This window comes from Colobus angolensis, unplaced genomic scaffold (genome assembly GCF_000951035.1).
Source record: "Colobus angolensis palliatus isolate OR3802 unplaced genomic scaffold, Cang.pa_1.0 Scaffold158, whole genome shotgun sequence".
Classification (NCBI taxonomy): Eukaryota; Metazoa; Chordata; class Mammalia; order Primates; family Cercopithecidae; genus Colobus; species Colobus angolensis.
Genome location: NW_012114688.1, coordinates 5,546,214 through 5,570,716, shown reverse-complemented (window position 1 = coordinate 5,570,716; position 24,503 = coordinate 5,546,214). Strand labels below are relative to the sequence as shown.

At 37.4% G+C, this 24,503-nt stretch overlaps 1 protein-coding gene across 6 annotated transcripts in view; it reads left to right on the top strand.

Annotated features, from left to right (window-relative positions):
• Positions 1 to 24,503, top strand: part of PTGER3 (prostaglandin E receptor 3 (subtype EP3)) — a 208,185-nt gene that overhangs the window by 68,973 nt on the left and 114,709 nt on the right. The window contains exons 3-4 of one of the 6 annotated variants that reach the window (XM_011936912.1): positions 3,327 to 3,421; positions 5,922 to 6,874. The exons of 3 other annotated variants lie outside the window; for them this stretch is intronic. In XM_011936912.1, the coding sequence (XP_011792302.1) occupies positions 3,327 to 3,421; positions 5,922 to 5,928 (102 nt within the window). In that variant the 3' untranslated portion in view covers positions 5,929 to 6,874. Of the gene's footprint in view, positions 1 to 3,326; positions 3,422 to 5,921; positions 6,875 to 24,354; positions 24,381 to 24,503 lie in introns of those variants that run through there. 2 more of the 6 variants (XM_011936909.1, XM_011936913.1) reach the window with 2 other exon arrangements.

Here is a 24,503-nt window from a genome sequence, read left to right as displayed (position 1 = left end):
GGATAGCTATGGGAGTGGGATGACCTGTAACAAGGACTCAAGTAATCAGAGGTGAAGAGAGGGAATTCTAGGATAGTTTTCTCTTTGTTCCTTCAAAATCTAGCTAGCTTTATGCCATGTTACAAATCTGGCCTTGAAATTCTGAAGGTGACAGCACAGACCATCATAGTCCTCAGTTATTCAGGATCAAGCAGTGTGGATGGGGATAAATTAGTGAGCTGGTATGTGAGCAGAGCGGTGGGTGAGCAGAGATAACTACTAACGACATGATGGAAAGTAGCTATAACCCTGTGGTACAGCTGGGTCGTTCTGGAAGGAATGTTGCAGACAAACTAGCACAGTGTTCAGCCCACAGAGGCAACATGGCTCTGTGAATACAGGCATCAGGCATCCTCAGCTAAACCATAAACAGCCACAGAGTCCACAAATGAGCCATAGCAGAAGGCCAAACAAATGAGCTGTGCTTGTGTAGTCTCCATTTGGTGTCTGTGGCATCCGCATTCCGCATCAATCATCTTTCAGAATTGCCATAGGAAAACAATTTAGCCCAAGAGTTAAATTCAAATTGGAAGGTCAACACCGACCCTTCCTCCAAGTACACTGATAAATAGTCTGCACCACCTTAACTGAATTATTTTAAAATATCCTGTGACACAGTTTAGTAAGTAAAGCTGTCTAAATTGAAATCTTTGGGCTCTCACATCCAGAGGGAGGATAAACTTTGCTGGCAGACTGGATATGTTATATACTTGGAAATTTGGGAAGAACGCAGCAGAGCTATAAGTTTAGTTGGAACAAGAACAAGATTTATTTCAGGCAGGAAGATCCTAGGCAGCATGAAGGAAAATCTTTATGGCTGCAAGAGCTGATATCTCTAAGAGAGGCTCATTAGTACCTGCTCATTCTTATACTTTCAGGACAGGCCATATTTGGTGTGAATGAAGATCAGGGTATTAAAGGGTTTAAGCATGAAATGAAATTAAAGGCAAAGGGGTTTGGCATCACCTGACATATGGTAGTCTTTATCTTTTAGAAATGGGAAACTTTCAAAGATATTTATGATTTGCCAAGATTTGCCTTGGAAACAATATGAAGGACATGTTAAGGAGAAGGAAAACTTGGGTCAGAAACAGTAGTAACAAGGCTATTAGTAGATCAAATCATATATAATCTCCAATATACAACAATTTTTAAAAATGGAATTTATTTTTTGGAGCAGTCCATAGCAGAATTGAGAAGTACGGAGATTTTTCACAGACCCCCTGTCCCCACATATGCATAGCTTCCTCCATTATCAATGTCCCCTACCAGAGTGGTATATTTATTGCAGCTGATGAATCTACAGTGACACAGCATTATTACCCAAAGTCCATAGTTTACATTAGGGTTCACTGTTGCTGTTGTACATTCCATGGGTTTGGAAAAATGTGTAATGACATATCCACTATTATAGAATCATAGATTAGTTTCAGAGCCCTAAAAATCCTCTGTGCTCCACAGACAGTGCCTCTAGGGAAACATATGCTTCAGAACACTTGGCTCTTCACAAATTACCTTGCAGTGCTTCTTTTAGGTCTTTTTTTTTTTTTTTTAATCTCCTGCTATTTGCATTGTATAGGTATGTGATATCGAAATTCCTACAGCTGTAGTCTGCTTCTAAAGTTTAGCCGACAAATAATGCAAGCCCAAGGGCATTTCCTTAGTTAAAGCAGGCTCTAAATAAGAACCAAGCAGCATAAAAGCAGGAAGAGGAACCTAGTGGTCAGCTAAGGTGAGAACTTATCCTAACCAGATCGTTCCTTAGCAGATGGAGAATCTTCTCACATAGGAGTACAAAGGGGGCTTTGAAAATCTTGCAGAAAAAAATTTTAGAAAACCCCAAAACCTGTTTTCCTTTCTCCTCCAAGTCTGACCACTCTTCCAGAACCATAAAATTTCTGTGTGAATTGCCACTAAACTTTTTCTGTTTGCTGTGGAATAGGTATTGGTCAAAGTGTAACTTTTGCTGCAAAGAAGACATGGCATTTTATGATTCTTCACACAGCACTGCCTACCTAAAACAGAAATCATCCATTAGCTTAACACAGTTAAGAATTGGAAAACTATATGTCTGTCTAGACAGCTTGTATAATGCCATGCCACTTAAGATGGTCATGTTGCTTAAGATAATCTTAATTAAATTTTTGAGAGATAAAATAAAACCTTAGGAAGCCAATTTAAAAAGACTGAAGAAGCATTGGATTTTATTTCTTTCTCCTTTCTCTTCTAACAAATTTTTATGAGGAATTAATTTTATTCTGTCTTTCTCTTAAAGACAATTGCTGAGAAATTTATATATTAAAAAAAGGAATCGTTTTTCGGCTGTAACATCCAATGAATTTAGGAGATGTGTAACATGGAGAATGCTGTTGAGGGATGGGCCTCAGGATTGGCTGTGCAGCATTGTCCATTCAGGCCACAAATGCCTATCCACCATGATTTCTGTGCCAGGCACTGTGGTAGCTGCTGGAGACTCAGTGGTAAGCAAAACCAGGCATGGTTCCTGCTCTCATGAAGCTTATAGCTTAGGTACAATGACACATATTCCATAAATAATCACACACATAACTATACATTTCATACAACACGAGTTCCTGAAAGAAAAAAATAGTAGATGTCGTATAGTGGGGGACCAGTCCTAGTCAACAGGATGTTCTCCAAGGAAGTGATTCTCCAAGTTGAGATCTATCAGATGAATAGAAGTTAGCCAGGTGATGAAGAAATGGAAGCATACTCCAGGCAGAAGAAAGTGCAAGTACAAAGGCCCTGAGGTATAAAGGAGGATGACACTGTTTTTAATATTCGAAGATGGCTGGTATAGCCTGAGCACAGAAGACCAAAAAGGCAAAAAGTTTGAAAAGAGGCTGAAGTTGTGTCCTGAGACCAGATAAAACAGCCTTTGATGTCATGTTAAGAATTCTAGTCTTTATCCCAGAGCAATGGGAAATCATGAAAAATAATCAACTAGAGGGTGGTTGAATTAGATTTGTCTTCACTAGTCACTTGAGGTCAATGAGTTCTTATTCAGTGTTTAACAAGTGCTATGATAACTTCCCCAGTCATATCAGACATGGTCTCGGCTCGCAAGTGGTATTTGATGTCTAAGTGTTGGAGGAAATAAGTGTGAGTCAAAGCTTGGAAGTAGAAATGAGATGGTCCTAGGAAGGTAATATCTAAAACAACCTTATTCATCATAGCCAAAGTGACTTTGATATGCACCTTTTGCTTTTGCTTTTCTTTCAAAATACTCAAAGAAGTGTGCTGTGAAATCCTCTGTCTGTTCACAGATCAGTTGTTACCACACAAACAACTATGCATCCAGCTCCACCTCCTTACCCTGCCAGTGTTCCTCAACCTTGATGTGGAGTGACCATTTGGAAAGGTGAGATTTAGAAACTGCCGGGATTTACAGCATAGCCTCCTCCCATCTCTCTGTTCTAATCTGAGTTCATGCTACAAAGGCAGACTATCTCTGAGAATTAAAATGCAAATTAAACATATACGTCTGATTAAGAATAGTAGATTCCTTAGAGCAATTGTTGTTTTTAAAACTCTACTTAAGTTTCCTCCGACCAAGAGGTTTTTGAAACTGGCTCAAGTCTGATCTTGTGATTGATCAAGTCTCTTGCCATGAAAGAATCTGCAAATCACTGATTTTTTCATAGTAAGGATAGTTTCCAGGAGTATGTTAAGGCTAAGCTACTCCTGTTTTAATTAGGTATCAGAATCCAGCTTGTTCGCCATATGGCTCATATGGCTAGCACACTCTTAGTTGAACTTTTGATTAGATCTATTTTGAATAAAACATGTACTTCAATGAATGAATACTCTAAAAGGCAGAAGAACTTAATCCCAAATGTCATGTATCAAATTTCGAGCTTTAGCTTCCTCCCTCAAGCACCTCTTTTTAATATTTCTATTAGTGGCTAATTGAGTGGAAAGTCTGCTGGGTATTACAGCATTGTGTGATTTTTTTTGTTTGGTTTTAAGAAAGACTGTGAAAAGGTTTATTTTTGCAGAGATAGCACACTTGACTTATCAAATGGGTTGAACTCTTCATTTTAGTGAAAAAGCGTGCTCATGTTATTTTATTCTCTGGGTAATGTCAGGTACAGTAACTCCTTTGCTTAGTACAAGTTGTTATAATGGATATGAACATTCAAGCAGCTCAGTTTCTTTAGACACTTATCCTCCCATGGATGAGGGAACTGAGAGATAATCTCCTGTTTTTCAGAGGAAGAGATGAATGTGTTTTTTCAATAGAGATATATAGTGTGCCCCTTAGAAGATAAGAACAAGCTGGTTGATTCTGGAAAATAGCTTTAAAAGCATGAGTCCAATACAATTTTTACTCAACTCACATTTATAATCCTATATCCTTCCCCACATCTATCTATCTATCTATCATCTATCTATCTATCTATCTATCTATCTATCTATCTATCTATCTATCTATCTGAATAGAACACACACACACACACACACACACACACACACATATTGCACACTGGGTGCTGTTTTGCTATTAATACAGATTCCCCTAGAAAACAAATGAAGGGAAATGAAGAAAAACATCTTGTTTCCATCTCTTTTTTGGTAGGTTCACTCTAATTCCATTTTTAATTTTTTTAAGTAAATCTTATTATACTTTTGCTCAGTTATAAAAATAAGCCCTGTTCTCTATGGAAACTTTGGAAAATGATGAAAATTAGAAAGAAAAGCAGCTTACTAAACTTTAGTCTCATGAGTCAGTAAAAATTAAGTATCATGTTAGTGTATGTTTTTCTATACTTTTTTTCCTACAGTTTTTAAATTTTGTTTTACACACTTATGTTAATATTATGATCTACATTTTTTAATCTTGTTCTCATTTTATTTAGCATAAAATAAGCATTTCTCAGACTATTTGCAAATTATTTGTGAAGTCATTTTAATATTTATATAATAGCCTATCTAAATAATACACTATAGTTTAGTTAACCATATGGTCAATTTTGTGGTCAAATTTGCCACACTGATGAAAATATTACTATATCATTACCCAAGTACTGAAAGGCAGAGGTTTTAAAAAGCTGTTTCTGTATATATATTTTACCATAAGGAGACTTTATGGAATAAGTAATATGTAACATTTAATATTCTTTAAAGATACATGTAGTCAGACTGTTTGCTAAAATAATTAGAGAGATTTAAAATTTCATCGACCATGTGTGATAAAATTTGCTTTACTGTAATTGGCACTGTGTACTATCTAAAAAAAAAAATGAACAGAATACTTTAATTTTTTTTTTTTTTTTTTGAGACAGTCTCTCTCTCTGTCACCAGGCTGGAGTGCAGTGGCACGATCTTGGCTCACTGCAACCTCCGCCTCCCGGATTCAAGCAAATCTCCTGCCTCAGCCTCCCAAATAGCTAGGACTACAGGCACGCGCCGCCACGCCGAGCTAATTTTTGTGTTAGTAGAGATGGGGTTTCACCATGTTGACCAGGATGGTCTTGGTCTCTTGACCTCATGATCCACTCACCTCGGCCTCCTAAACTGCTGGGATTACAGGCATGAGCCTCTGGGTCTGGCCTACTTTGATGTTTTGATAGGAAAATATTCTCTTTCCTGGCTATTTCAGCTTGTATTCTTCCTTATTTCTTTTTAGACTAGAGTTATATACTAATTGAAACTTATTTTTACAACAAGATTATTTGACCACTTATTGTGCCTACAATTGCTTTTTAAAAAATAAAACACATGTAATTACTTCAACTGAGAATGTTTTAAATGTTTAAAGCAAATTTATTACTTATATTTTACTCCTCACACCATACACAAAATTAAAAAAAAAAATCCCCATCCATGCTGATTGCATCTTTCTCTCTCTATTCTAACAGACAATGAAAGAACGGAGTTGGACATTTTATTGCAATTCCTGCTTCCCTAAATTTGCGTATTTCTTCCCACCTGAGAAGGAGAATTATATATTTTGATTTGGATTATTTCTTCATTTTTATCTGTTTATTTTAATGATTGTTTTGTCGGTAATATCCATGGAGATCAACTTTATTATTATTATCCATGCCTCTGAATATTAGATTGGTTTCTTGAATGGGATTTTGAATATGCATTTAAGAAGTTGGGAAGAATTTCACAGATGATGATTGGAGGAAAAGTGATGAAAAGAAAGACCTGTGTTCCATGAGTTTTCTCCAGCTTCAAACCTTTACGTGAATCTTAACCAAAGTGGACATCTTTACATTTCATGACAGCTTGATTTTACAATATGAGTTTGAAAAATCAGTATAAGTTTACGATGGTGAAAAGTCAACATATTGAGAGCAATAATTCAATTAATAGGATATGAACTTAATGAGATATAAAAGCAAATGAGGGCAGGAGGGAATAGTGACAAAAATATTTGTCCCCAATTATGATTAATGTTTTAGAGATGTTGTGTCCTTGTGGACTTAGCATGGAACTGAAAGTTTCTGAGTTTCAATTCTGGTTGGGTGTCATTTAGTAACTCAGGAATCTGCTTAATTGTTATTTCTAAGCTTTTGACAACAAAGGAGTGATGCAGCTAAGGGCATCCTTGAAGTGTCATAAAAAACAAATTTGAGATTGGATGATTAGCTGCACAGTTAGAGTGATAAAAAATCCAGGCATGCCTTCTGATTCACCACGATCAAGTCAGGATTTCTTAGTATTTCTTTGCGGGCAGCATATACAAAGGCAAAATTAATAAATAACATAGTTGTTAAATAACAAATTTTGTTACATTTTTATAAAACAAAATAATGTATTTTGTCTGTATTAAAATAAAAAACTTTGTGGACTTTTAAAAGATATACTTGAGTCATCTAATAGTTTTCAAATGATATGCCGTTACCTGCTTTTAAATTCAAGCAGCCTTTCTTCTTGTCCTTTTTTTTCCCTTCCTCCCTTTCTTCTGTCACCTCGTTTACTTAATTCACCACGTATTTACCGAGTGTCTCCTCTGTAGGTACCATGCTAAGGGCCATACTTCACCTATAAGACATCTTGGGAAGCGATGAAAATATGGTATCACAAGTTTTGCCATAGGATCATATGCTGTGACTACATATCATTTCTGCCAACTATAGAGTCCTTCTTAAACAGCAGAACCAGTTGTGAATTAGCTATAAAAACCATAACTACTTTCTTCCAAATCTATATTGAAAATGGTTTTAACTAGCACAAAGCTGATGCTCTGCACAATCTCTTTACTTAAGTTTAAATTGAGTGAATTTTACTGAGTATATGGTATTTGCCAACATCAGAAGAATGTCCATTCTTCTGTTACCTCTGTCTGTTCCTCATTCATCTGTGTGATTAGCTGTCATCTATTCACTGTTTTATTTTTACAAAAGATGGTACAGTTTATAGAGGGCTTAACCAATTTTTCATAACTAATATAAGTAAGAATTCAAATTCAGGTTCAAGTTTTTTTTTTTTTTTTGAGGCGGAGTCTCGCTCTGTCGACCGGACTGGAGTGCAGTGGCCTGATCTCAGCTCACTGCAAGCTCCGCCTCCCGGGTTCACGCCATTCTCCTGCCTCAGCCGCTGGGATTACAGGCATAAGCCACCTCGCCCGGCTAGTTTTTGTATTTTTAGTAGAGACGGGGTTTCACCGTGTTAGCCAGGATGGTCTCGATCTCCTGACCTCGTGAAACGCCCGTCTCGGCCTCCCAAAGTGCTGGGATTACAGGCTTGAGCCACCGCGCCCAGCCAGGTTCAAGTTTTTAAAATTCCAGGTATACTGTTCCTTCTTACAGCACAATGGAATGAAAGATTTGCTGCAATTATATTCTGTTTATGAGACAAAGTGATGTGGTAACAGAAGTATGAGTTTTGGAATCAAACTTGGATTTAAATCTAGCTGTGCCACTCACAAGCTCTGTGACTCTGATAAAGTTAATTAGTTTCATTGCATCTCAGTAAATTAATCTATAAATTGAAGATAATAGTACTTACCTGTAGGGTAATTGTAATAATGTGCATAAAATGAGTGTTACACGATAGACCCTCAGAAAGTATTTACTATGATTGATTCTTTACTCAGACTTATTTCTACCTATTTAATATGAATCTCAGTTTCAACTATAAACTGGCTTCCTGACTGTGTGGGTTTAAATGTCATGAACGGAATCAACTCCAACCATCCTTTGGATGCTATTCTTGTTTATAAGACGTCATGATAATTTTTGTCCATGCAAAACCTACCCACCTCCCACATGTTCAGATCTCACCTTGTCCTTAGGCTTTGAATACTTTAAGTATTTTTGTTTTTTACTTACCTCTGTCTGCAACTTTGAAGTTACGTAGTACCCATTTTGACTACTGTATCGTACTATTCCTTAAATATTTCCATTGTATATGTCTCTTTCCATGTGACAAAACTGTAATTCATGGTGGACAGAACTCGTTTCTTAATTTTTTCCATAAGTCTCTTGGCACTAGTGTAGTATTTAACACCTAGAAAGATGTTAATAATTAAGTAAATTGTCAGCAAAGGTAACATGTATAAGATTAACATGAGTGAACATGATAGCTTTTTGTTTTTATGTTATTGTTCATGTTATTGGTTGTTGTCATTTCACATTAAACTTTCCTGGTTTAAAAATGTCTACATCCAGGGAGAATAACCACAAGAAGTGTTTTTTGTTTGTCTGTTTGTTTTTAAGACAGAGTCTTACTCTGTACCCCAGGTTGGAGTGCAATGGCATGATCTCGGGTCACTGCAACCTTGGTCTCCCCAGTCCAAGCAATTCTCCTGCCTCAACCTCCTGTGTAGCTGGGATTATAGGCACCCACCACCACTCCCAGCTAATTTTTGTATTTTTAGTGGAGACGGGGTTTCCCCATGTTGGCCAGGCTGGTCTCGAACCCCTAACCTTAAGTGATCCACTCACCTCAACCCCCCAAAGTGCTGGGATTACAGGTGTGAGCCAGCATGCCCAGCCCACATGAAGTTTTATATAACATGTTTACTAAAGGTTTTTTTTTGTTAAAGTAATAAGTAATAAAATAATTAGAAAAGTTAGAAAAATAATGACTATTTGGCAAAGGTATTTCTCATACAATGAGAAATTATCTTTGTCCAATTAGTTTAAAATCTAATGTAGAGAAACTATATATCTATATATACATATCAGTATATGTGTATATATATATGATACTTTACAAAATAGACTTTAGTTTTTAGAGTAGTTTTAGTTTCACAGCAAAACTGAGCGGGTACAGAGAACATTTTTGTTTACAATCTGCACAGATGTATCCATTGTGTACTAAATTCACTGAAAATAATGTCATGCTACATGTGTACTCAAATACTCTGGGTTGTAATTCAGCAACCTAGACTTGGTTTTTAACACCAACTTGGTTTTTAACAAGTACCGTCAATCTTCATTTTCAGTAAACACAAATTCTCATCATTATGTAACAAGGTTATAATGAAGATAGAACTAACCCTCAAAATAAAGTAAGATCCTTAAGAACTTTGCCCCCAAAAATGTTACTTGTGAAGAACTGATGCTTGATCTACAGTTTTATTGTAATTATAGTAACTACTGTAAAGCTCTGTGGGATACATATGTGAAACAAACATACAACATTAATGTGCTTTAAGTGAGCTATGTAGACCTGAGTCCTGACTATACATATAATATATTCCATGTACTTTAAAACTTACAGCTTTTGCATTAGAAGAAATGAACAGCTGCCTACTCCAGCCCCCATCATATTGCAGCATTAGTGCTTTCATTCAGCATCAGTGCAACCCAGCATAAAAGAAAACAAACAAACAAATAAAATAAAAAAAACTCAGCTGTGCTGTTCCCAAGAGAAGTTGGACCAGGGTAATGTAAAGAGGCATGCCGAGGCATGCCGAGGCATGCCTAGTCATGCCAAGATCTATTAGCCAGGAATAAGTAAGAGAACAGAGAAGATGGTGTTTAGAAGGACTTTGGCTTCCGTCAGAAGGTATATTTATCTAAGTTCTCCCAAGGAAGGAAGAGAAAAGTAGAGTCATTATCTTTTACATAATAAAATATATCCACAGAATATATGAAAATTCAGGCAGTGTTAGCTTGGGTCTGTGTTTTTAGTATCTATAATAATAATTTTCAAAAATTAAACAAATAATGAAATAAAAGTTATAAGGAAATCAGATAAACTAAGAGAAAAAGTTTTTCAACATCCTTAGTAATTGGAAGCACATTTCAAAGTAATCTGTGCTTAAGATAATTGTCACTATGCAGGTATCTTAAGGATCTGTATAAAATATACACTTCTCATTATATTTTTAGTTATGACTACGGAAGTGTTTAACTGTCATCTTAAAAATATCTGTCCTCATATTTTTCATTAATACAGGCTTTTACTATTTTATTAATTCAAAATATTTCTAGGCTCATCCTAGATTTTCTACAGCTTTATTTTCATTATCTGAATTTTTTTTACTTTAAAATAGTGTATACAATAAATATTTTTTAAAACTTCTGTATTTTTATTTAAATACTCAACCACATTGTAAGCTATTGTGGCCAGGACTTAAAGCACCTACAGAGAACCTATAGAGTCTAGCACAGTCAGTACTAAGCACATAGAAATTGCTCAATAAAAATGTGATGAATAGTCTCGGTGGACCAGACTGTAATATAAATGAATGATGCCTAAGACAAGTAGGTGATATCACACTGTGAGTAATGGTGGCATTTAGTTGGCAGCTGATTCTCTATTTACATTTCTTTTTTGATATTATGCCATTTTGGTCAGTCTTTAAATTTAAGTAGCACAAGGGAAGTCTTTTTTTAGACTTCTTGAAGAAAACAGCTGTATTTTTTTTTAACATGGCATGACTGCTGTTAAGAAAAACTGTAAATTAATTCAATCATTGTGGAAGACAGTATATAGATTCCTCAAGGATCTAGAACCAGAAATACCACTTGTCCCAGTAATCCTATTACTGGGTATATACCCCCCAAAATAGAAATCATTCTACTATAAAGACACATGAACATGTATGATTATTGCAGCACTATTTAAAATAGCAAAGACATGGAACAAACACAAATGCCCATCAGTGATAGACTGGATAAAGAAAATGTGGTACATATACACCACGGAATACTATGCAGTCATAAAAGGGAATGAGATCATGTCCTTTGCAGGGACATGAATGAAGCTGGAAGCCATCATCCTCAGCAAACTAACACAGGAACAGAAAACCAAACACCACATGTTCTCACTCGTAAGTGGGAGCTGAACATTGAGAACACATGGACACAGAGAGGGGAACAACATACACCAGGGACTGTTGGGGAGTCGGGGATGAGGGGAGGGAACTTAGAGGACAGGTCAATAGGTGCAGCAAATCACCATGGCACATGTACACCTATGTAACAAACCTGCACGTTCTGTGCATGTATTCTGGTTTTTTTTTTTAAGAAGAAATAAAGAGCAAAATGTAAACAACGGAAAAAATAGATAAATATAAGCCTGCATATTAAATAGCTTCTTTCTTTATATTCATTTTTTAGAATGTTTCATTTCTATAGGTTTTGGGGGATCAAGTGTTATTTGGTTACAGGAGTAAGTTCTTTAGCGGTGATTCATGAGATTTTGGTGCACCCATCACCTGAGCAGTATACACTGAAATAACTTATTTTAGCCAGCTATCTAATTTCTTACCTTGGCGGAGGAGCTGAATTTTAACTTTACACCTACAGGCAGATGAAGGTATTGCAGAAGATATATAGCCTGTACAATAAAATAAACATAATTTGCACACATGAGAACAGGAGAAAATATTTTATTACTTCTTTGAGCAAAGTATAGTTTTCTCTTTACAGAAATAAGTACACCAGGGCCTTAAAGTAAATGAAGAACAGTTTTCAGTTTATTTCCAAATAAAAGTTGGTGATTGCTAATTATGGCTTTAATCAGTTTATTGATTTAACCTAAAACTCAAACGCTAAATCTCTTTGGATGCATTGGAATCACATAAGAAATATTTATGGAGCATTACTTTGAGAAAGTAGCAAAAAATAAATTCCAAGTACATATCAAAAACCTGAGAACTTAAGTAACAAGCTCTGAAATCCTATGGTCCTGGAAGAGCAGAAGAAAATACACACCAAACCACAGAACAATGAAAAATACAGGATAAAGCAAAAGTAAAGCAGAGAGGAATGTAAATTTGTCACAAAACTGGACAAAGGATAATTTAGTAAGAGGTGCTCCATAAACACTTGCTGCTTGTTGTGGTGGTGGGAGGAAGATGCTGCTGCTTGGTGGTGTTGGTAAAGAATAAGACATAGGTAATCAAGTAAAATTAGCTAAGTGTCGTACCAAGTATAGAGGGAATGGGGAAAAGATAGTAATATAGTCTTAAAGAAACTTTTGAAAAAGTAAGAAAAATACAGGATTGAGTTAATCTCCTTTCTCTGTATCTAATCATCCTGTAAGTTCCATTAGTTCTACAAGTATTTCTCAATTCTGCCCCTCCGTTTTCTCTGGCATGGTCTACATCTAGGTCTCCACCATTTCCCATCTGCATTGCTTCAGTAACAGGTGTCTTGCTTCTGATCTTGGCCCCTCCATCCATTTTCCACACCTGCTGCCAGAGTTTTATTTTGTTAATAAAATGAAAATCTGTTTTATTTTCTTTTTTAAACATCTTTAATATTTTCCTGTGAGTTTCAGGATAAAGTTAGAACAACCAAATTTAGTCCACAGAGCTTTCTACAGCCTAGTCCCTGCAAGGCTCTGATTTTTTTTTTTTTACATCCACCTGGCTTTACAGCAATGCCTACCTGCTCTCTCATGTCTCTGTGCTTTGCATATGCTGTTCTGTCTACATTGGATACTCCCTTCTCCCTTTCTCTATGTGACTAACCCTCACTCATCTTTCATATTTTAACAGAAGTACCACTTCTTTCAAGAAACTTCCTTCCTTTAGAAAATATTTTTCTGTGTTTCATTTGTTGGTTTATTTGTCCATCTTCTTTGCTATTGAAGATGGGAACCATATTTCTCACTTCCACGTCTAGTGTGTCTACTACAGTGTATGGCATAGAGCCGGTACAAACAAATCCTTGCTGGAGAAAGAAAGAACAGAAAGAAGATATGCAAAAATCAACTGTGAAAGTTTGAGCAAAAATAATAATTCAAGATAATTCAAGACTGAAACCATCCTTTTGTTACTTAAAACCAGTAATTAGTCACATTTTCTGAATGATCACTTGATATGGTTTGGCTGTGTCCCCACCCAAATCTCATCTTGAATTGTAGCTCCCATAATTCCCACCTGTCACGGGAGGGACCCACTGGGAAGTAATTGAATCATGGGAGTGGGTCTTTCCTGTCTGTTCTCCTGATAGTGAATACATCTCACAAGATCTGATGGTTTTACAAAGGGGAGTTCACCTGCACATGCTGTCTTTCCTGCTGCCATGTAAGACATGACTTTGCTCCTCATTCACCTCCCACCATGATTGTGAGGCCTCCCCAGTTATGTGGAGCTGTGAGTCAATTGAACCTCTTTCCTTTATAGGTTGCCCATTTTAGCTATTTTTTGTTGGCAGCATGGGAACAGACTGATACAGTAAATTGAGTGTTGCCATAAAGGGCATCTGAGAATGTGGAAACAACTTTGGAACTGGGTGATAGGTGGAGGTTGAAACAGTGTGCAGGGCTCAGAAGATAGGAAAATGTGGGAAAATTTGGAACTTCCTAGAGAATTGGAGGGCCCAGAGGACAGAAAGATGTGGGAAAGTTTGGAACTTCCTAGAGACTTGTTGAAAGGCTTTGGCCAAAATGCTGGCAGTGATGTGGACAATAAAGTCCAGGCTGACATGGTCTCAGATGGAGATAAAGAACTTGTTGGGAACTGGAACAAAGGTGACTCTTTATGTGCTTTAGCAAAGAGACTGGTGGCTTTTAGCCTCTACCCTAGATATATACGGAACTTTGAACATGAGAGAGATGCTTTGGGATATCTGGTGGAAGAAATTTCTAGGTAGCAAAACATTCAAGAGGAAGTGAAGCATTAAAGTTTGAAAAATTTGCAGACTGACCATGCAATGGAAAAGAAAAACCCATTTTCTGGGGAGAAATTCAAGCCTGCCACAGAAATTTGCATAAGTAATCAGGAGCCCAACATGAATCACCAAGACAATGGAGAAAATGTCTCCAAGGCATGTTGGAGACCTTCCTGGCAGCCCCTCCATTGCAGGCCTGAAGGATTAGGAGGGAAAAATGGATTCCTGGGCCCCCCCTGCTGTGTGCAGCCTAGGGGCCTGGTGCTCTGCGGCTGCTCCAGCCATGGCTAGAGGGAGCCAAGGTACCATTCAGGCAGTGGCTTCAGAGAGTGCTGGCCCTGGGCCTTGGCAGCTTCCACACGATGTTGGGCTTGAAGGTGCACAGAGGCCAGGAATTGAAGTTGGGGTGCCTCTTCCTGGATTTCAGAGGATGTGTGCAGATGCCTGGATATCCAGAGATTTGCTGCAGGGTCAGGGCCCTTGTGGAGAGCCTCTACTAAGGCAGTAAGGAGGGGAGATGTGAGGTTGGAACCCCCATGCAGAGTCCCCACTGAGACACTGGCTAGTAGAGTCATGGGAGGAGGGCTGCCATCCTGCAGACCCCAGAATGTGTATCTGCCAAAGGCTTGTGTGGTGTGCCTGGAAAACCCTCAGATACTAAATGCCAGCCCATGAAATCAGTCAGGAGGGGGTCTGTACCCTGCAAAACCAGAGAGGCAGAGCTGTCCCAGATTATGAGAACCCACCTCTTGCATCAGGGTGACCTGGATGTGAGACATGGAGTCAAAGGAGATCATTTTGGAGCTTTAAGATTTGACTGTCTCACTGAAATTCAGACTTGCATGGGGCCTGTAGCCCCTTCGTTTTGGTCAATTTCTCCCATTTGGAATAGCTGTATTTACCAAACGCCTGTACCCCTATTGTATCTAGGAAGTAACTAACTTGGTTTTGATTTTACAGGCTCCTAGGCACAAGGGACTTGCCTTGTCTCAGATGAAACTTTGGACTGCAGACTTTTGAGTTAATGCTGAAATGAGTTAAGATTTTGGGAAAGTGTTGGGAAGGCATGATTGGTTTTGAAATGTGAGGGCCTAGATTTAGGAGGGGTCAAGAGTGGAATGATATGGTTTGGCTGTGTCCCCACCCAAATCTCATCTTGAGTTGTAGCTCCCATATTTCCCACGTGTTGTGGGAGGGACCTGAGGGGAGGTAATTGAATCATGGGGGCAGGTCTTTGCTGTTCTGTTCTCATGATAGTGAATAAGTTTCATGAGATCTGATGGTTTTATCATGAGATCCCTTGCACACACTCTCTTGCCTGCCACCATGTAAGACATGACTTTTCTCCTCATTCACCTTCCACCATGAAGTGTGAGGTTCCCCAGACATATGGAACTATGAGTCAATTGAACCTCTTTTCTTTTCATAGATTGCCCAGTCTCAGGTATGTCTTTGTTGGCAGTGAGGGAATAGACTAACACACTGCCCAGTTGATGGCTTTCCTGTAACAGACAGAACTAATTTTACATTAGAATCAAAGCATGCAGAGTCCTGTTGATATAGCAAACAAAACTAAGGATGAGTATTACAACCTTTTCTTACTTGGTAGAATTTAAACACAATCTTGGAAACTCCAGGAAAAATAACAAATGAAAATGTTGCTCTCAAATCTGACCCTGCATTTCTTCAAAAGTAGAATAGAGTCATCTTGGAGGAGCAGCTCAGGCTTGTAAGTTGGGTAGCTGTGGGTTTGCACCCTGACTGATACTAAGCAGTTGTATAATCTTCTTCAAGACTCTATATCTGATCTTGTTTAGCCTCGGTTTTCTTATTTGTAAAACAGAATAACATCTACTTGCAGTGCTGCTGCAAAAATTGGAGCTAAAGTGTGTCAGGTCACTATTTTTAGAATCATTACAAATCCCCAGAAGGCAAAGATGGTCCAAAGAAAGCCATTTACAGGATGCCTCAACTTTGAGTTTGTGGCTGGAATTTGGATCTAAGAGACAGGAATTATGTGTCCTCAAAAGCAGCAGATGGGCATGATAGGGCCCTAAGCAATTTTACTACAACGCCTTTGGAAATCTCTAATTGTTCTCTAACGAGTTAACTTCAATTATCATTAGCCATCTGCTGAACCAATGGGATTTCCTCTGCAAGTGCCAGCAAGAATATTCCTGCCAGATAAAGAGAAAATGCTTTTGAAATAAAACTTGTAGAGCATAACTCACACGTAAATACTTCGAAAGTTAAGAGGAAACAGCCTGAGGCTAGAGCCACCATTAATATTCAGAATGCATAAAATATGCATGTTATATGCTAAGAAAGAGTGAAATGTAAGCAGAGAGTTACCAGTGAAGGCTACATCATCTGAGTGTGTTTCAGAGTGACCTCTGGACAACACCATGATACCAGGGCCAGTGGGATTAAGGAAGACTATTTCCCAAGGCACCTGTTCATAAAAAGAAAAAGCAGGGTACTGTGGTCAGCCAATGGGATCAGGAAATTCAAGGTACAGAACCTAGCACTTGTACTACCCTTAGCTCATCACATAGCTACTGCCATATTGCAGAATTCATTGGAACCAAGTGGAAAAATGACAGATGCTAAAAGAAGGGAATTTATAGAGATTTGGTGTAGCATTTTCCAAACTCGCCTAATCATATTAATCATGCAGGGATTGTTGAAATAGAAAATTCTAAGCATTTCCCTGGAGGTTGAGTCAGAAAGTCTGGCATGGGGCCGAGGATTTTGCATTTTTTAAACCTTCTAGGTGATTCTTCTCATCAGGCAGGTTTGAAATTGATATAGTCCAGTGGTTCTTAAAGTATTGCCCCCAGATCAGCAGCATCAGCGTTACCTGGGAACTTGTTAAAAATGCAAGCTATTGGTACCCCACTCCAGACCTATGAATTGGCAATTATGGGGTGGAGTGGGAAGAGGGGACAGCAATCTGTGTTTTCGAAGCCCTCTGGTGATTATCGTACATACTAAAGTTTGAGATCTACATTTGTCAAATGTGGCCCAGAGAGCTGGAAGTGGGGAGTGTAGCCGCTGATTAGGAAATTCTCCTGGCCCAAATTCTCCTAGGACTAAGAAGGTCACGACTTAAATCCAGATACTAACTGTTGCTTTTCCCTTGACTTCACTATCTCTTTTTCTATTTTCTAAGGAGCAGTTTAATTGTGTGGCTCTTTTTAAATTTCCCGCTGATCAAGGCCAATCCCCTTTCTCCTTGATAGCAAGGATTCTTTATTATTTTCCTCCTTGATCCTCTTGCTTTTTTTGCTCCCATCTTGAAGACATCAGTAGAATGACATTGGTAGTATGGTTGAGGCTCGCATTTCTGTCAAATGTGTTTTAATACTGGAATGAATCCAGTGATCTGCTATAATATTTTTTAATCGGAAGTTTTAGCAGATCTTGTCCTCCTTACGAAGCCTCATCTTTTTTTCACAGTTTGGAAGGGCAAGACAATGCTTAAAGATGTTATCAATTTTAAAAATGGCCCTCATTTTGAAGGTTAGATTCTGGTATCAATGATATGCAAATATTCCCACTCAGTGTACAAAAGCAGAAATAAAAAGGGAGTCACTAATCAGCTATTGAGACAATTTTCTGGCACAACTGTGAAGAAAGTGTATTAGTGTTAATTTCTTATGGTTGCCACCATGAAATACCATATGCTGAGTGGTTTAAGCAACAGAAATAAAGTACCTCACAGTTCTGGAGGCCAGAAGTCCAGGATCAAAGTGTTGGCACTGTTGGTTTCTTCCATGAGCTGTGAGGGAAAAACATGTTCCATCCCTTTCTTATAGCTTCTGGTGGTTTGCTAGCAAGCTTTGGAGTTTCTTGGCTTGTATATGCATACCCATCTATGTCTTCAGGTTCACGAAGTGTCCTCCCTGAGTGTGTGTGTTCCCACTTTTTTTTTTTTTTTTTTTTTTTTTAGTAGAGACGGGGTTTCACCATGTTAGCCAGGATGTTCTCGATCTCCTGACCTCGTGATCCGCCCGTCTCAGCCTCCCAAAGTGCTGGGATTACAGGCTTGAGCCACTGTGCCCGGCCGTGTTCCCACTTTTTAAAGAACACCAATCATATTGATTTAGGGGCCCATCCTACCTCATCTTAACTAATTATATCTACAATGACCTTATTTTCAAATAAGGTCACATTAGGTACTAGGAATTAGGACTTCAATATATGAATTTGAGAGGGGTGACAAAATCAACTCATAACAAGAAGGGTTGGTGGGGGGAGAAAACCAAATCTAAACTCCAAAATCCTAAAGACCTGACATGATGTTGTCTGTGGGACTTAAAGTGTTTAAAAATTGAATAAAACTCTCAATGACACATGTCGGCCCTGGCTACGATTAAGAAATCTATAAAACATAGATGAAAAAAATTGAAGAGGGGCTGGGCATGGTGGCTCATGCCTGTAATCCCAGCACTTTGGGAGGCTGAGGTGGGTGTATCATTTGAGGTCAGGAGTTCAAAACCAACCTGGCCAATATGGTGAAACCCCGTTTCTACTAAAAGTACAAAAATTAGTCAAGCATGGTGGTGGGTGCCTGTAATCACAGCTACTCGGGAGGCTGAGGCAGGAGAATCATTTGCATCCGGGAGGTGGAGGTTGCAATGAGCCGAGATCTTGCCACTGCACTCCAGCAGCCTGGGCGATGGAGTGAGACCCCATCTAAAAAAAGAAAAAAAAAAATTGAAGAGGACACAAATAAATTGAAAGATATTCTCTGTTCATGGATTGGAAAAATTAATCATTAAAATTTCCATATTACCCCAATCTGCAGATTCAATGCAATTCTTATCAAAATACTAGTGACATTCCTCACAGAAATAGAAAAAACAATTTTAAAATGTATATGGAACCACAGAAGACCCAGATAGCCACAGCAATTATGAGCAAAAAAGACAAAGCTGGATGCATCACACTGTCTGACTTCAAAATCTACCAGAAAGCTCTAGTAACCAACACAAAATAATACTGGCATAAAAATGGACACATAGACCAATGGAAAAGAGAACTAAGAAATAAATCCATGCATTTACAGCCAACTGATTTTTGACAAAGATGCCAAGAACACACATTGGGGAAAGGACAATCTCTTCAATAAATGGTGCTGAAAAAGCTGGATAGCCATATGCAGCAGCATGAAACTAGATCCCCATCTCTCACAATATACAAAAATCAACTCTAAACAGATTAAAGACTTAAACATAAGATCCAAACTATGAAACTACTATGCAAAAGATAGAGGAAATGCTTCTTGAGTTTGAGCTGGGAAAGGATTTTTTGAATAAAACTTCAAAAGCACTGGCAAAAAAAGCTAAAATAGACAAATAAGATTACATAAAATTAAAAAGCTCCCGTACAGCAAAGGAAATAATCAATGAAGTGAAAAGAAAATCTACAGAAAGAGAAATATTTGCAAACTATGCATCTGTTAATAAATTAATATCCAGATTGTATATAAAACTCAAACAACTCAACAGCCAAAAACCAAAAAATCAGGTAAAAAAATGGCAAAAGACCTGAATAGACATTTTTTCACAAGAATACAAATAACCAACAGATATATTAAAAAATGCAAAACTTCACTAATCACCGGAGGAATGCACATCAAAACCACAATGATATCACCTCACCGCAGTTAAAATAGCTTTTTTCAAAAAGACAAACAATGCTGGCAGAGAAAAGAGAAATCTTACACATGATTGGCAGAAATATAAGGTAATATAGTCATTATGGAAAACTGTATAAAGGTTCCTTTAAAAACTAGAAATAGACTACATTTGGCATATATCAAAGAAAATGAAATCAGTGTGTTGATGATATATCTGCACACTCATGTTTATTATAGTGCTATTCACAGTAGTCAAGATACAGAATGAACCTAGATGATCATCTACAGATGAATGGATTAAAAAGAGTTACACACACATACACACACACACACACACACATACAATAGAATACTATTTAACCATAACACAGAATGAAATCATGTCATTTGAAGGAATGCAGATGAACCTGGGGGACATTATATTAAGTGAAATAAGCTAGACACAGAAAGACAAACACTGCATAATCTCACTCATGAGAAATCTAAAAGCATTGATTTCAAAGGAATAGAGAGTAAAATAGTGGCTACCAAAGGCTGGAAGTAGGGGCAACAAAAGGTTGGTCAATTGCTACAATGTTAAATTATACAGGAAGAATAAGTTTTGGTGTTGTATTACACAATATGGTGACTATAGAAAATAACATTGTACTACATATTCAAGATAGCTAGAAGATTTTGAAGGTTGTCACCACAAAGAAATATCTAAAATGATGGATATAATAACTACTCCAATTTTATCGTTACACTATGTATATGTGCCTCGAAACATCACATTGTATCCCAAAAATATGTAATATTATTGTATCAATTATAAATTTAAAAATAAATTTTAAAAAGGAAGAGAATTCAAGTGGTCAGATTTCTGACCTTGTATTATCTGGAAGATTTCCCTACAAAAAATAAATAGTACAAAGTTTTTAAAGCACATGGTGGGAAAAATATTTATGTTGTACATAACAGATTTTAAACGATCAAATTACATGAAAGTGAAATTGCTCTATTTATATTGGAGAGGATGAAATGTTGTAGGAATGCCTGCACTTACGTTATCAACTCAGGCTGACTTCACTGCTCTGAATAGTCAAAATTTTCCCTGGTAGTTTCCAAATCAGAGCAATATACTCATTTAGGGGTTGAAGTTTGAAAGGAAATCAGATGACGCCCATTTAAAAGATGATTAAGGTTTACATAATTCTTTGGACAAGGGGACATTCGAACAGATGTATGATGTTACTACTGAAAATAGAGGGTAATGGTTGTCTCACTGTTGCCTTCTTGACTCAAATTTTCTTATTTGGGGATTTTAATTTACTTTTCTGTCCTGTACACAGACAAACCTTCAAAAGAGTAAAACAAACAGCTTTACTTCTATTATTATTATTATTATTATTATTATTAAGACAGGGCCTTGTTCTGCCACCTAGGCTGGAGTGCCGTGGCAAGATCTCAGCTCACAGCAACCTCCGACTCTCCAGCTCAAGCGATTCTCCTGCCTCGACCTTCCAAGTAGCTGGGATTACAGTCATGGCCCACCATACTTGGCTAATTTTTGTATTTTTTAGTTAAGATGGGGTTTCACCATGTTGGCCAGGCTGTTCTCGAACCCCTGGCCTCAAGTGATCTGCCCACTTCCGCTTCCCAAAGTGTTGGGATTACAGGTGTGAGTCACCACGCCAGGCCTATATTTACTAATAAAAGTTTCATCTTGAGTTTGGGTCAACTGCCTCTGCTGGTCTCTTGACTCCATAGTCCAGTTGTTGGCACCAATTCATCTTGGTGCTTTGGAAGCCTGTAAAGGCAGTTCATGATCATTCAGAACACTCTTCAGTGTTGTTTCTAATGCATGTATTGTTAGTCTTATCCTGACCTTTACATTGTGCCAGTAAAATTCCATTGATTGTACTTTTTCATTTCATCACTGTATTTGTGTACCCATGTCCCACTTTTTAAAGGAAAAATCATGGTTGAAAGACATGTGCTTGTGTTCTAAGAAGTGATGCAACTGTTTTAGGGAAAAAAAAATGGAACTTTAAGCATATTTCTAAAGTTCTTTTTGTATCAACACTTCTTGCTGTGTTTTCCCAGTCGCGGTGGTATTTGACAAACACCCAGCTGACACTAATCTGGTACACAGCTGAACAAAATTTCTTAAAATGGTTCCCCCAAAAGGCTAATTATAAATATAAATGCCTGTAATTACTTAGATTACCTGTCTGTATACAAATTATTGTAGGAAATATAGAGGGAACTGCATTTGTATGATCCACTCAACAACATTCACGATATCCTGTAATGAGTTCACACTTCAACTTCACTCAGACTTCACAATTATATAAGAAATTAACTCTCTCATGGTAGAGATAGTTGCCCAAACCTGTAGTGGCTCTCCTCTACAGTGAAGTTGGAAATAGCTACCTGAGATGCCATAGACAGCCAAAGTCCAGTTAAGATCAATCCTAGACTGGGCGTTGAAAAATATCTTTAGGTCTTTCAGTTTACATTAGGCATCTGGTTGGTTTTCTCAAAAAAAAAATGTATAATTGTCCATAGTGATGGGATTAGTGGCCCTAGAATATATTTCTGTAACAATTCCACCCTTGAATGAATGATAAAATCAAATAGGGCCAAATATATTTCAAGCAAGAAGTTCTGCTTTAAGAACTAATGACCAATTTCTAGTGATATTATTAGAAGTGTTATAAAACGTTTTTTATTTCCTGTATTTCTATTGGGGAAAGAGGACAAGAGCAGGATGGATAACTCCAAGTGCTTCCAATCTCTACTAACGGAACAATATCAGATCATGCGGGAAGGAAGATGTCTCCATCTGATTTTAGCATTGTTTTTCTTAGTAGAATTTTTACCCTCTCTCCCTTCCTCCTTGCCTTCCTTCCCTTCTTCCTTTCCTCCGTCTTTCTTCTCTCTCACTTTCTCTCTTTGAATACTTACCAAGTGAATAAAATCCACTTGATTGTGCATTACCTGAGAATAAGAATCAGGTTATTTCTAGAATGATGAGAATCTATCTGATGCAAGGAGAAAAGGGAAGTAAACTTTTTTAAGGTTTACAATCTATAAGTGCTTTATATCCACTGTGTCATGTAGTAGCTAACACCTTTCTATGAGATTGTTATTATAAACTTTCATTTCAGAGATAAGAAGCTTGAGGCTCATCTCTAAATTATGGCTTAATTAACTTACTTCCTCTAGGCCTATAGATTCATGTGGTGTTATTAGAATTCAAATCCAGGTTTGTCTGGCTACAAATTCTGTATTTCCATTGTAAGTTTCAAAGCATTTTCATTGTTTACAACTGACTGCAAATATCTTGATGTTAGAAATTATGTTAGCCATAAGAAAATAATTATAGTTTCTTAAAGAAATGATGAGACTAAAATCTTAGCTTTCTTCTCTTTTCTTTTTTCATATAGGTAGAGATTACAATTCTCTGAAACCGTGGGTATTATTTTTAGCCAGAAAACGTGGCAATATAGAATACTTTACTTTAATTTTATTTTCAATAGTAAATTTGTAGTTTTTCTTTTTAACTGTCATGTGTTTTTTCTTCCTTTTAGTTGTTAAATGTAGAAAACAGAATTTAAAATTCCCAACTATATAACAAAAAAAGAAATATTTGTATAACATGAGAGCAAAATGCCATCAAGAGACACTATTGAATTTGCTTTCTCACACAGAGAAAACTGTAATAGTGAAAGGGGAAAAATGGATATTAGACTTAATATCAGAGGTACTGGTTTTGGAATATAGACTCTTCCACTTATCTTATACGTGAATTTGGGTAAATGATTTAAAACCTTTAAGCTTCAGTTCCATCATCTACGACAAAGGTCTTAATGCAGATTTGCAGGATTGCTGTGAGGATTAATATGAGAAGACTATGTTAAGACTGTCTGAACATTTTTAAGAGTAATGTAGACATAATGTAGACATACTGGCAGACGCTAGTACTGCCAGTCCCCACTCCTGACCCCATGGAACATCCTGCCTAACTATGATGGTAGTCTTTCCAGCAGATATGGGCAGCTTCATGAAATGAAGCCTCATAAAAATCTTTTATGAAGACTGCCCCAATAGACCCACCTAGGTTAATGGACCTAACAAGTTGACACAATTAAGCTAGATGGATCATACAGGCTAGCCTGTGTTCAGGTGGGAGATATCCACTGCCTTTTTCCACCTAAGGCCTAAAATACTAATTTGGAGCTTTAGCCCTTTAACTTAATTCCTGTTAAAATGCAGCTATCTTAGTGAGTGATTTCTATATACTTTGCTGGGAGCAGCATGCGACAGAGGAGTGGGAACGGGACAGGGAAAGCATGAGTTGTACACAGAAGAGACAGACATACACAGAATGCCTATGACTAGGAGGGGCTTGATAGGCAGAACCGAGGGGACGAATGACAGTGTTCTCCATTTCTACAGTCTCTTCAGATTCAGCCATGCCTATGTGGTTTATCTTTTGCTATACTTTTAGTCTATTTACCATTACCCCTCACAGAAATAGCTATTTTCATTGAACATCATCTGTGGTTTAGCATCCTGCTGGGAACTTTGCCTATTAAATTTTAGCAAACTTATACTGTTATTACTGTTTTTCAGATGAGAAAAAGAAGACTCAGAGAGCAACTAAGTTGCAAAGATGCTATTAAAACTAGTTGCATTTGAATCCAAACCTCTTCACTTTCTGCCAACCGTACTGTTTGTCATATTCCTTTAAATTAAAAGTTCGTATTTTCCTTCCTATCAAG